Source organism: Mobula birostris, chromosome 13 (assembly GCF_030028105.1).
Source record: "Mobula birostris isolate sMobBir1 chromosome 13, sMobBir1.hap1, whole genome shotgun sequence".
Classification (NCBI taxonomy): Eukaryota; Metazoa; Chordata; class Chondrichthyes; order Myliobatiformes; family Myliobatidae; genus Mobula; species Mobula birostris.
This window is the reverse complement of record NC_092382.1, coordinates 48,623,747-48,636,828: the sequence shown is the minus strand read 5'-3', so window position 1 is coordinate 48,636,828 and position 13,082 is coordinate 48,623,747. Positions and strand designations below refer to the sequence as shown.

The 13,082-nt window shown below is 45.6% G+C and overlaps 1 protein-coding gene across 2 annotated transcripts in view; it reads right to left on the bottom strand.

Moving 5' to 3' along the window:
- Positions 1-13,082, bottom strand: part of LOC140206806 (NACHT, LRR and PYD domains-containing protein 3-like) — a 33,060-nt gene that overhangs the window by 14,342 nt on the left and 5,636 nt on the right. For both annotated transcript variants that reach the window (XM_072275039.1, XM_072275040.1), the window contains exons 3-7: positions 10,611-10,707; positions 8,301-8,660; positions 7,565-7,731; positions 4,378-4,549; positions 4,213-4,278 (exon numbers count right to left, since the gene is read on the bottom strand). In XM_072275039.1, the coding sequence (XP_072131140.1) occupies positions 4,213-4,278; positions 4,378-4,549; positions 7,565-7,731; positions 8,301-8,660; positions 10,611-10,620 (775 nt within the window). In that variant the 5' untranslated portion in view covers positions 10,621-10,707. The remainder of the gene's footprint in view (positions 1-4,212; positions 4,279-4,377; positions 4,550-7,564; positions 7,732-8,300; positions 8,661-10,610; positions 10,708-13,082) is intronic.

The following is a 13,082-nucleotide window of genomic DNA, read 5'->3' as shown; positions in this document are numbered from 1 at the left end:
AGCATATTGTGGTTATCTAAGTGAGTGGTCATTAGCTATGAGATGCACGATGCTACAATTTTATATATAAGGTTGCAGAGTGGTGGTGGGGGAAGGGGAGACGGGAGTCGACTCCAGCCCTGAACTCCAGGCCGGGTCTTTATGTGCTGCTGTTGTGACTCCCGTCTCCCCTTCTCCCACCACCACTCCGCAGCCCCGTCTTCCTCAGATCCCACCGTCAACTCCTGGGCCCTCGGAGGCTCCATCTTCCTCTCACCCCAACCCTCCCCTCTCCATTGACACCCCCAGCCTCCCCCCTCCCCCCTCTGATCCCAGCTCTCATCCGTGCCGGGTCTTTACCATCCCCTCCGACCTTCAACTGTCGGAGGCAGAACGCTCTGTTCTCAGTAAGGGCCTCACCTTTGTCCCCCTTCGCCCACACCTCAGCGAGTTCCGTGTTCGCCACGATGCGGAACTTTTCTTCCGCCGTCTCCGTCTCCGAGCCTACTTCTTCAGCAAGACTCTTCCACTCCCACCGATGACCCCTTCTCCCGTCTTCAAACCTCCTCCTCTTCATGGACACCCCGCTCTGGTCTTCTGCCTGCTCTGGATCTCTTTATTGCTAACTGCCGATGGGACATCAACCGTCTCGACTTCACCGCACCTTGTCCCCATTCCAACCTCACTCCTTCCGAACGCTCTGCTGTCCACTCCCTCCGCACTAATCCTAACCTTATTATTAAACCCGCCGATAAGGGGGGTGCTGTTGTAGTCTGGCGTACTGACCTCTACCTTGCCGAGGCACAGCGACAACTCGCAGATACCTCCTCTTATTTACCCCTCAATCGTGACCCCACTAAAGAGCACCAGGCCATTGTCTCCCACACCATCACCAACTTTATCAGCTCAGGGGATCTCCCACCCACTGCTACCAACCTTATAGTTCCCACACCCCGCACTTCCCGTTTCTACCTCCTACCCAAGATCCACAAACCTGCCTGTCCTGGCCGACCTATTGTCTCAGCTTGCTCCTGCCCCACCGAACTCATTTCTGCATACCTCGACACTGTTTTATCACCCCTTGTTCAATCCCTTCCGATCTATGTTCGTGACACTTCTCACGCTCTTAAACCTTTCGATGATTTTAAGTTCCCTGGCCCCCACCACTTCATTTTCACCATGGATGTCCAGTCTCTATATACTTCCATCCCCCATCAGGCAGGTCTCAATGCTCTCCGCTTCTTCTTGGATTCCAGACCTAATCAGTTCCCCTCTACCACCACTCTGCTCCGTCTAGCGGAATTAGTCCTTACTCTTAATAATTTCTCCTTTGGCTCCTCCCACTTCCTCCAAACTAAAGGTGTAGCTATCGGCACTCGTATGGGTCCTAGCTATGCCTGCCTTTTTGTTGGGTTTGTGGAACAATCTATGTTCCGTGACTATTCTGGTATCTGTCCTCCACTTTTCCTTCGCTACATCGACGACTGCATTGGCGCTGCTTCCTGCACGCATGCTGAGCTCGTTGACTTCATTAACTTTGCCTCCAACTTTCACCCTGCCCTCAAGTTTACCTGGTCCATTTCCGACACCTCCCTCCCCTTTCTAGATCTCTCTGTCTCTACCTCTGGAGACAGCTTATCCACTGATGTCTGCTATAAGCCTACTGACTCTCACAGCTATCTGGACTATTCCTCTTCTCACCCTGTCTCTTGCAAAAATGCCATCCCCTTTTCGCAATTCCTCCGTCTCCGCTGCATCTCCTGTCAGGATGAGGCTTTTCATTCTGAGACCAGGGAGATGTCCTCCTTTTTTAAAGAAAGGGGCTTCCCTTCCTCCACCATCAACTCTGCTCTCAAACGCATCTCCCCTATTTCACGCACATCTGCTCTCACTCCATCCTTCTGCCACCCCACTAGGAATAGGGTTCCCCTGGTCCTCACCTACCACCCCACCAGCCTCTGGGCCCAACATATTATTCTCCGTAACTTCCGCCACCTCCAACGGGATCCCACCACTAAGCACATCTTTCCCTCCCCGCCCTCTCTGCTTTCCGCAGGGATCACTCCCTACGCAACTCCCTTGTCCATTCGTCCCCCCCATCCCTCCCCACTGATCTCCCTACTGGCACTTATCCTTCTAAGTGGAACAAGTGCTACACATGCCCTTACACTTCCTCCCTCTCTACCATTCAGGGCCCCAGACAGTCCTTCCAGGTGAGGCGACACTTCACCTGTGAGTCGGCTGGGGTGATATACTGCGTCCGGTGCTCCCGATGTGGCCTTCTATATATTGGCGAGACCCGACACAGACTAGGAGACCGCTTTGCTGAACACCTACGCTCTGTTCGCCAGAGAAAGCAGGATCTCCCAGTGGCCACACATTTTAATTCTACATCCCATTCCCATTCTGACATGTCTATCCACGGCCTCCTCTACTGTAAAGATGAAGCCACACTCAGGTTGGAGGAACAACACCTTATATTCCGTCTGGGTAGCCTCCAACCTGATGGCATGAACATTGATTTCTCAAACTTCTGCTAATGCCCCACCTCCCCCTCGTACCCCATCCATTATTTATTTATATACACACATTCTTTCTCTCACTCTCCTTTTTCTCCCTCTGTCCCTCTGAATATACCCCTTGCCCATCCTCTGGGTTTTCCCCCCTCCCCCTTTTCCTTCTCCCTGGGCCTCCTGTCCCATGATTCTCTCATATCCCTTTTGCCAATCACCTGTCCAGCTCTTCGCTCCATCCCTCCCGCTCCTGTCTTCTCCTATCATTTTGGATCTCCCCCTGCCCCTCCCACTTCCAAATCTCTTACTAACTTTTCCTTCAGTTCATCCTGACGAAGGGTCTCGGCTCGAAACATCGACTGTACCTCTTCCTAGAGATGCTGCCTGGCCTGCTGCGTTCGCCAGCAACTTTGATGTGTGTTTCTTGCTAACTTGATTGAGTTCTTCCAGGTGTGATAGATGAAATTACACATTGATATTGTCTACTTGGATATTAGTCAGGTGTTGACAACGTCCCACATGGGAGGCTTATACAGAAAATTAACATGCTTGGGAACTGTGGTGAATTGTCCTGGCTGGCGGGGACTCACACTGGGAGAAATTTCTTCCACTGGCGGGTGGTGAATCTGTGAAATTATTGTCATAGACAGCTGATGAAGACAAGTCATTGGGTATATTTAAAATGTTCCTGATTAGGAAAATGGTCAACGTTTACTGGGAGAAGGCTGCATAATGGGGTTGAGAGGAATTGTGGAGCAAATTCACTGAGTCGAATGGTTTAATTCTGTTCCTAAGTCTTAGGGTGCATCAGGAGTATTGTATTCACTTCTGATTGTCCAGCTCTAGCAATGATTGGAGAGGGTGCAGAACAGTTTCATCAAGACGTTGCCTGGATTCGGTGGCATGTGAGACAAGTGAAGTTTGATAGACTTAGTTTCTTTACTCTGGGGTTAGAATAGAGATCTGACAGAGGTGTACAAGTTTGAGAGATAAGAGTTTGGGTAGATGGCCTGTATTTTGTTTTTTTTCCCACATATGACTGGTGTCTAATACCAGAGGGCATTTGGTTAAGGTGAGATGGGGTAAATTTACAGCACTTGTGGGTAGCTTTTCACAGAGTGGTGCGTGCCTGGAATTCACTGCCTGGGTCGTGTCGGAGGCAACTATGATATATATTGTCCTGGATATAAATGAATGTCCAAGAAATGGAAGGATATGGTCAATAATACAGGAGAGGATAACAATTTTTTTTTTCCCCAGATATATAAAGAGTAAGGAAAATGGAAAGTGTTGATATCGGACCACTGAAAAATGATGTCTATGCAGTAATGGGTGAAACGGAAATGCCAGGCAATCTCTATGGAAGTCACTAGCGGAATTACAAAATGAAAAGAGCATCCGTGAACAGAATTGAATGGACTGCAAGTACGAAGGAGGTGCTTCAGGATCTGAAAGGTCTGAAGATAGAAAAGTCACCTGGACTGAATGATACAGTGTATCAGGAGCCTGCCTGGGGTGTGTGGGGATTCCCAGAGCAGCAGGGCCTGGAGTGAAGGCTTCAGCAAAATCAACAGCTGGATTAGTGGGAAAAGTTTATTCTCTGAATTGTAACCTAAATCCATAGACCAGCAAGTGATTTATGGTAAATGTTCATTACCAGGTTCTGCCAAGTCAGTGTAACATTTGAGATGTGGTTTGAACTTAGCATTTCATCACTCACCTATCAGATGAGTGGGTAACTCAGATAAGCCTTGGGCGATGTTCATGTATTCCCATGGACCAGGACCTGTTTAAATCAAAAATACGTCAATGAAAACAGAGCTAAAGTAATTTAAACTGTTTATTTCAATATGGCTTTGTGTTCACTGCGTGTTTTTTAACGTACCGAGCTCCTGTATTTCCTTCAATATTCTGTCCAACTTTGGTAACTCAGTCCTCCACGTCACAAAGGATTCCCACATCGCCCTCCGGGCCCTGGAGCCTTTGCCCATCACCAAACGGAGGAAGAGTGTGGAACTCTCTGTCCGGTTTCCCTTCTCTGTCAGTTCAGTGACTTTCTATAAAAGGAAACAATGAATTTATTGTGGAGCAGACAGACAGACATGGAGAATGTGGAGGAAAATATCTGTTCATGGCCCCAGTAGCTTCAGAACTGATGCAGTCACTGGGCTGCTGCCTCATCCTCCCTGTGTTCAGTCATTAACAGAGAAACAGTAACTGAAGGAAATTTTAAATGAATAGTGTGAAAGAATAAAGATTTACTGACACCCTGCAGTCGATGCAACGTGCTTAATTTCCTCAATCCGTCAATGTGCAACATTACATCAAAAAGATGTAACAAAAAGAATGGAAAGATTGAGATTGAGAGAGTGAAAAATGGATGGTGGGCATCACTGAATCGTGACTGAAAGAAGATCCTAGTTGGGTGTTTACATCCAAGGATAAATATTTAATCGAAAGGATAGGCAGGTAGGTGAAGGATTGCATTGACTCTGTTGTCATAAAAGGAAAAGTACTTAGAAAGAGGTAATATCGGATTGGATGATGTAGATGTTAAGAAAACGCATAGGTAAAATGAACCTGATGGAAATTATGTACAGGCCTCTTAACAGTAGCTAGGATGTGGGCTACTAATTCCAATGGGAGAGAGAAGAGGCATGTAAAAAGGTCAATGTTAAAACAGTCATGGGGAATCTCAATATGCAGGTAGATTTTGGAAAATCAGGTCAGTGCTGAATCCCAAGTGAAGGAATGTATAGAATGCCTATGAGATGGCTTTTTGAGAGAAGGTTATGGTTGAGCCCACTATAGGAAAGGTGGATCTGGATTCTGTGTTGTGTATTAAACCAGATTTGATTAGGGAACTTAAGATAAATAAACCCTTAAGAGGCAGTGATCATAAAATAATAGAACTCACGCTACGGTTTGAAAGGGAGAAGGGAAAGTTAGATGTGTCAATGTTACAATGGAATAAAGGAATTACAGAGGCATGAGAGATGAGCTGGGCAAAAATAAACTTGAAAATGGCACTAGCAAGGACAATGGCAGAGTAGGAATGGCTGCAGTTTCTGGAGAAATTTGGAAGGCACCGGATAGATAATCCCAAAGATGAAAAATTATTCCAAAGGATGGTGGACAGTGTCTGACGAGGAAGTCATTGCAGCACAAAAGCAAAGGAGAGGGCATAGAGTATAGCAAAATATCATGGAAAGCTGGAGGACTGGGAAGCTTTTACTAACCAACAGAAGGCAACTAAAAAAACCACAAGTAGAGAAGATATGAAATATGAAGGTAATCTAGCTAATAATGTAAAAGAGCTCACCAAAAGGTTCGCCTGATATATATGCTCTTTTAGGACAACCTATTGATTTTTGAGGTCATGAGATAACAGCTTTGTGCGTGGTAGTTCATGTCTAACCAATCTTAAAGCTTTTCCAGGAAGATACCAGGGAACTTGATGAATGGATGGAAGTGGGTGTTGTCTACATGAACCTCAGCACGGCATTTGACAAGGCACCACAAAGGAGGCTGGGCAAGAAAGTTCAGCTGCTCAGCAGTCAAGGTAAACTGGTAAATTGGAAAATTGGATTGGACAATGGCTTTCTGGAAGACGACAGAGAGTGGTTATAGACCATTACATCTCTGACTGGGAGTTTATAACTCGTGGGGTGCCACAGGGATCGGTGCTGGGTCCATTGTTGATTGTCATCTATATCGATGATCTGGATGAAAATGTGGTTATCTCGATCAGCAAATTTGCGGATGACGTCAAGAGTGAGGACGTGTAGCGGACAGTGAGGAAGACTACCAAAGGTTGCAGTGGTGTCTAAAGCAGCTGAGAAATGCGCTGAAAAATGGCAGATGCAATTTAATGCAGGCAAGTGCAACGTGTTGCACTTTGGAAGGGTCAATCTTATACAGTGACCGATAGGGCACTGAGGAGTGTGGTAGAACAAAGTGATCTGGGAATACAGATCCATAATCCATTAAAAGTGGCAGCAAAGGTAGACAGATCAGAAAGAAAGTATTTGTCACACAAGCCATAAATGAAAATATTGAGTACAGGAGGTGAGTTATGATGTTGAACGTGTATAAGACGTTGGTGAGGCTTAATTTTGAGTACTGTGTGCAGTTCCAGTCACCTACTAATAGTACAGATGTAAAGAAGGTTGAAAAAATACAGAGAAAATTTACAAGGATTTTTCCAGCACTGGAAGATCTGAGTTAGAAGAAAGAATTGAACAGGTTAGGTCTTCATGCCTTCAAACAGGGAAGACTGAGGGGATTTGATAGAGATATACAAATTACGAGAGGGAAAGATAGGGTAAATGCAGGCAGGCATTTTGCACTGAGGTTCAGGGGTACAACAACAAGAGGTCAGTAAAGGATGCAAGGTGAAAAGTTCAAGGGCACGTGAGGGGAAACTTCACTCAGAGGGTGGTGAGTGTGTGGAACAAGCAAGTGGTACAAGCGGTTAACAGAAGTCTGGATAGATACATGAATGATAAGGGTATAGAGCACCATGACCCAGTGCAGGTCAATGGGAATAGACGTTTTAAATAATCCGGCATGGAATAGATGGGCCAGAGGGCCTGTTTCTGTGCTGTACTTTTCTATGACTCTGACAAGTCAGCTACTCATTGTTCAGGAACTCAGATGGAGACCAGACCAGCTGTGGTTGGCAGGTTTCCCTCCTGCAAGTACCGCAGTGAAGCCAGATAGCCCAATTTTAATATTCATCCTGGATTAGTGAGCTGAGGTGAATTTGACCGACGATCCCGATAAGATGTGAAATTAGTTTTAGGCTGAATGTCTGTTCAACAGCCCAGATATGCGGCCACTGCTCGTATATCACACTGATAAATACAGCAGGCGTGAGAGGAAAAGGTGACACTGAACCTATCGTTCCCAGTGCTCCCCACCTTAACAGCTGAAACCAGATCTGCGAGAGACAAGCTTGAGCTAAAAGTCTCCACTGTCATGTACAACTCCTAGAACGTGCAGCAGATTAATATTGATCACTATTCCCTCTGATACCAGCAGTTTGGTGACAATACACTAAATACACTCACCTCATTTTCTTCTCTACTGAAGTGTCCCTCCTTTGTCAACATCCAACCGAGTCTTTCAACCTTTTCTTCAATCGCTTGTTCCAGTCTGTCCCTGTAGAACTTTGTCAGCTGGTACAGTCGATATTCACCCCCCTGCGCCAGGAGGTCAGAGATCGTAAACGCTGGCGCTGTGAATATAAAAAGAGAATGTAGACACAAACTCAAATATCGCTTGTCTCCACCGCTCTCACCCAACTTAAACCAATCATGTCTTGAACCTCAGTATTCACCTGCCTTCAGCTGGAAACAGAGATTTTATCCTAATCTCTGACACTGGCCTTAAAACCGACCCAACACCGCTCTGGGCATTATGTTACCAGAAGGACCACATTTACGAGAAACCTGTCTCTCCCACCATCCCACCCACTCACCTATTTCAGTTTAAGATGGGCAATAAATGTTCGGACTGTCAATAATTGTCACTTCCCAGAGATACTCCCTACATCCTGGTGAATACATTTCCCGTCATTCACCTCCTGGAAATATTCCCTTATCTGGAACACTGCATTTCCTCCAATACACAGCCTGGAAAACAGAGCAGGTAGTACATGCCTAGTAGTGGGTTAACAGGTGCCTCAGTAAGCCAGTTGTACCACACCCATACAGTTCCCCTCTCTAGTAACCCTCCAACAAGGCCTCACATTTACCCGCCTCCCTGCCGCATTCTGTGAACACATCATGCTCATATTTCACTCACCTGCTCCTGGTTGGGGACTTGACAATTCCGTGTTTAATGAGTCTCCGAGCTGACAGACAGTCGCCTCACTTGTACCGGTTCCAGGGTCCCGATCAGTGTTCCTGACGTCACTGTCTCTGGGCTGACAGACAGTCGCCTCACTTGTACCGGTTCCAGGGTCCGGATCGGTGTCTCTGACGTCACTGTCTCTGGGCTGACTTTGCTCTCCCTCCTCTGCGGCCGGACCACATTCTATTGGGACATTGCTCTCAATCTGACCCTGCTTTGGTACCTTGCTCCCCGTGTCCCGATCATCTTTCCTTGGTGAGCTGCCTGGTAAAAACCTCTTGAGTACTTTCCGTACATGATTTAATTTCCCACCTGAAATATGTGATGAATTGCAGGTTATACTAGAGTGATTTAGAACTGAGAAGAACTGATTGACAATGGGTGTCTGCAATGGAGCCGAGACTCTGGCTGACCTGATTTGGACTGGGACTGTGCTGGTGAATGTGAACCACACTTCTTGCTAGCTGACCCTCCCGATAAGCTGCTGACCAGACACATCCACTCCCAGAAAACAAACGGGGTAGACACAGTAATACTGATCTCCAATACACAGTAGTTGAACGCACTGATGACCAGGACATCTTAGTGGAACCAGGAGATATCACTGCAATTATCTTCCACAAGCTAAAATCTCCTAGGGCCACTTACTGTCCAGACATCTGTGTCACACACAGACCAGCAACGGGATTACACATGGTCCGATCTGCTGGATCACACTTTCTCCAATCGCCTTGTCACATGATGTCCAGTCCCCTTGGTCACTGACTGACCATTGGCTTAAGATGCACATTGTCAGGTCTCCTGGGTCACAGACTGACCATTACCTTGAGATCTATGCTGTCCAATGCCCTGGTTCCCTTTCTATCCCCTGCAGGATGATCGTCATGTAACAATTTTGCAGGTCATTGGCAAAGTCTCCCTTAGAGAGCTCTGTGTGTAGTATCAGTTGCTAATCTATAGGATGGAAATGATTATGCTGGAAAGAGTGTAGTGGAGAATGACCAGTATGGTACTGGACTAGGGTGTTGGGTTTTCTGTTATGTGGATCGGCTGGGACAGTTTGCCCTGGAGCACAGGAGCTTGAAGGGTGACTTCACTCAATTACATAAAATAATCAAGGGTGCAGATACAGTTGATGGTCACAGTCTATTTCCCAGGGTAGGGGAGTCTCGGACTCGAGGGAAGAGATTTGAAAGGGACCAAAGGGGCATTTCTGTATGTGCAGGGTGATGGGTATAAATTACGTGCAGCCAGATGAGCCTGCTAACACTAATAAAATTACATTTTTAAGAAGATGTTGCTGGAAAAAGGATAGAAGTCAACTCCGAGGATAATTTGAGGAAAAACTGCATGAAATGGGGCAAGCTCGAACATTTAGATCAGCATGAATTAGTTGGGCCAAAGGACCCGTTTCCAGGCTATAATCTCTGTTTTATTCCAGCTGGAATCACAGAATTGAGCACAATCACAATGCCTACGGGAGACAAAGACAGTTGGTTATTGGTTATACTGGGTTTCCCATCAGAGATCCTGGGAATTTAAATCCAGGTAGCAGATCATCTCCATAGGGAAATATTCAGAAATCATGTTCGCTATTTGTCCACAGCCCAGGCATTCATTGGGGTATTAAAAATCTGAAGCAGACCACATGTTTATCGACAGTGAGCTGAGCATCTGAAGCTCAGCTTTTCCCAACACCGACAATGTTCTCGGCTCAGCTACAGAAAACAGATTTTGGAAACTCCCCTCCTCACCATTGCGCAGCAGACAAGGAAACCAGGGGATTGATACCTGTTCTTCCAAAATCTGAAATGTTGTGTTATCACACAATCTCTCATATCCTGGAAATGCTCCAATCATCAGGCATTGAGCTTTTAGAATAAAAGCTGGAGATGTCTTACACATCAGGGCCTGTCTGGATGTGAAACAGACCCTGATCCTGGACATTTACATAACCCACAAGACTGCTGTGACATTCCTGTCTGTGTTTCACTCACAACCAGCTGATTCAGGACCTCCTGGTCCTTTCACTTAACTTAAGCTTTGCAAGGTGAGTGGAATGAGTGATTTGACCATTATCGGTGTCAGGTCCCTGCACTGGAACTGTTAGATTATCAATTACTCAAGGCCGCTTTACCAGTGGGATCAATGACCCTGACGAAACTTCTCTGTGCCCTGTTAGCACCTGTGTAAGTTTCTTCATCTGATCTACTGTGGACAAACACAACAGAAGTTTAATTATAAATATCCCAGTGAACATACCTGTAGCCATTCTGATTCTGACTAACAATTGTTGATTGTCGTCTTCTTGCTTACATTTTGGTCCCGGTGCAGAAAAGCTCCGCCTGCTGGTGATGCCCTGAATTACACACAACAAGCAGACAGTGAGTCAGGGAGAGTAAAATTACCTTGCAAATGTGACAGTATCGCCATCTGCTGTATCAGAGCAACATTCCAAACATTCCTCGTTGCCATCAACTTAAACACTATGTCTGTATGTCTATCCAGTGATACCTAACACATCCTACTGATAGAGACACAGAGCAATACAGCAGATACAGACGCTCAGTCCGACAAGAAAATGCTGACGATATTGCCCACAGAGATGGTCCTAATTTCCTGTGTTCCATTTCCTTCTTGGCATTTTCATTCCATCTACACATCACAACTGCTTCTGGAATTATACAATTGTGCCTGCCTCGTCCACTTCCTCTGGCAGTTGTATCAACATCATCACCAACCTCTGCATGAAACCATTGCTGATTGTGTCGGTTTTGCAATCTATTTACTACTCCTCTGCACATTTAGATCCCCTATAAGCTATGATAATCTTCATCATTAGCACCATCTACTAATTTTGTGTCATCTGCAAGCTTACTAGTCAAGTCTTGTGCATTCGCATCCAGATCATTGCTATCAAATAGGAAGAAACCTTCAGCCACCACTCTTCGCTTGCTGCTTTCAAGGTAATGTTTGAATCCATCTAACTTTCTCTCTCTGTACCGCATGGGGCCTTATCTTCCAGACCAAGCTGTCATGTGGCATCTTGTCAAAGGCTTTACTGTAGTCCAATGTACAACATCCACTCACCCACCCTCATTGACAACCATCTTCAAACATCTTAAAAATGTATTGTTGAACACAACTTTCCATGCACAATGCCATGGTCACTCCTGATCAGACTCAGCAGATCCAAATGTTGGTAGATATTCTGTGTGTGACTGGTCCACATTGTGGAAAATTTTCTCTGTCATCTCCCCTTCCATTCTCTCTACTCATCAACAAATAGCCAAAGTGGCAACCTATAGTAAGATATTGTTTCTCCAAATGCTCAAAATTTCCTTTCCAAGCGTTTTCCGATGACTGATGTAACACTCACTGGATTTTCCCTTTTCCCTTTATAGAATGATGGAACAAAAGATGCCATCCTCCAATCCTGTGTTACTGCTTCTCTGGCCGGAGAGGACACAAAGATCATTGTCAATACCTCTGAAAACTCCTTACTTCCTGTCGTAATGTGCTGTACATTGGGAGCTTCATCAACACCTCTTTCTTAACATTGCTGTGCTCCTATGCTAACGTCACAATCACAGTCTATCTCATTGGTAACTTTGAAGCAAAGCATTCATTAAGCACCTCACCTATCACCTCATTCCATCTTTGCTCATGAGCAGTCCTACCCTCAATCCTTCTGTACTTCACCCATGTGGTGAAACGCCATGGGGCCTTCCTTAATCCTACTCACCAAGAATGTCAAGTCCCCTTTGAACTCTCAATCCCTTCTTAATCTCCTTGCTGGCTACATTATAATTCTCCAGAGCCTTGCTTGAATGTTGCTTCCTAAAACTGAATAATACTTCATTTTTCCTAAAGGTCCGCATCTCTTGTGAACCATGGTTCGTTTATATGAACATTCTTTCCCTGTCTGTGGGACGAATCTATCCAGAACCCCATATCAGTGTTCCAGAAACAACTTCCCAGTTCCATTGTGCAATGCCCTGACAAAATGTTTTTTCCAGTTTATCCTCCCAAGTTGCTATGACTACCATTGTAATTATCCATCATTAAATACTGTCCCATATCATCTGCTACCATCCTTGTCCATGATCATTATAAAAGTTGGGGTGTTGTGGTCACCCATCTGACCAGCATCATTGCCTAGTACTAAACACAGTATGGCATCTTCTCCAGTTGGCCCATCCACAGACTATGACAGGAATCATTCCTGGACACACAACACAATCTGCCCCATTGACACACTTTGAAATGACAATTCTGTTGGAATACTTTATCCTGCTTGGTTATTTCTTCAAAGGAGAATTGGTTGATATTGTGCACCCGGATTTTCAGAAGGTGTTTGACAAGGTGCCACACATGAGGCTCCTTAACAAGCTATGAGCCCATGGTGTTGCAGGAAAGATCCAAATATGGATAAGGCAGTGGCTGATTGGCAGGAGGAAAAAAAGGAGATACGGGCAGCCTTCACTGACTGACCCCCGGTTGCTAGTGGTGCTGGGACCGATTTGTATATGCCAATGATTTGGATGATGGAAATGAAGGCTTTGAATGAAGAAAGGCCTTGATCGAGTGGATGTGGAAAGGATGTTTCCTATATTGGAAGAGTTTATAGACTGGCCTCAGAAGAGGGGCATCCTCTTAGAAAGGAGATGAGGGGTTTTTTTTTGGCCGGAGAGTGGTGAATCTGAGGAATTCTTTGCCACAGGCAGCCGTGGA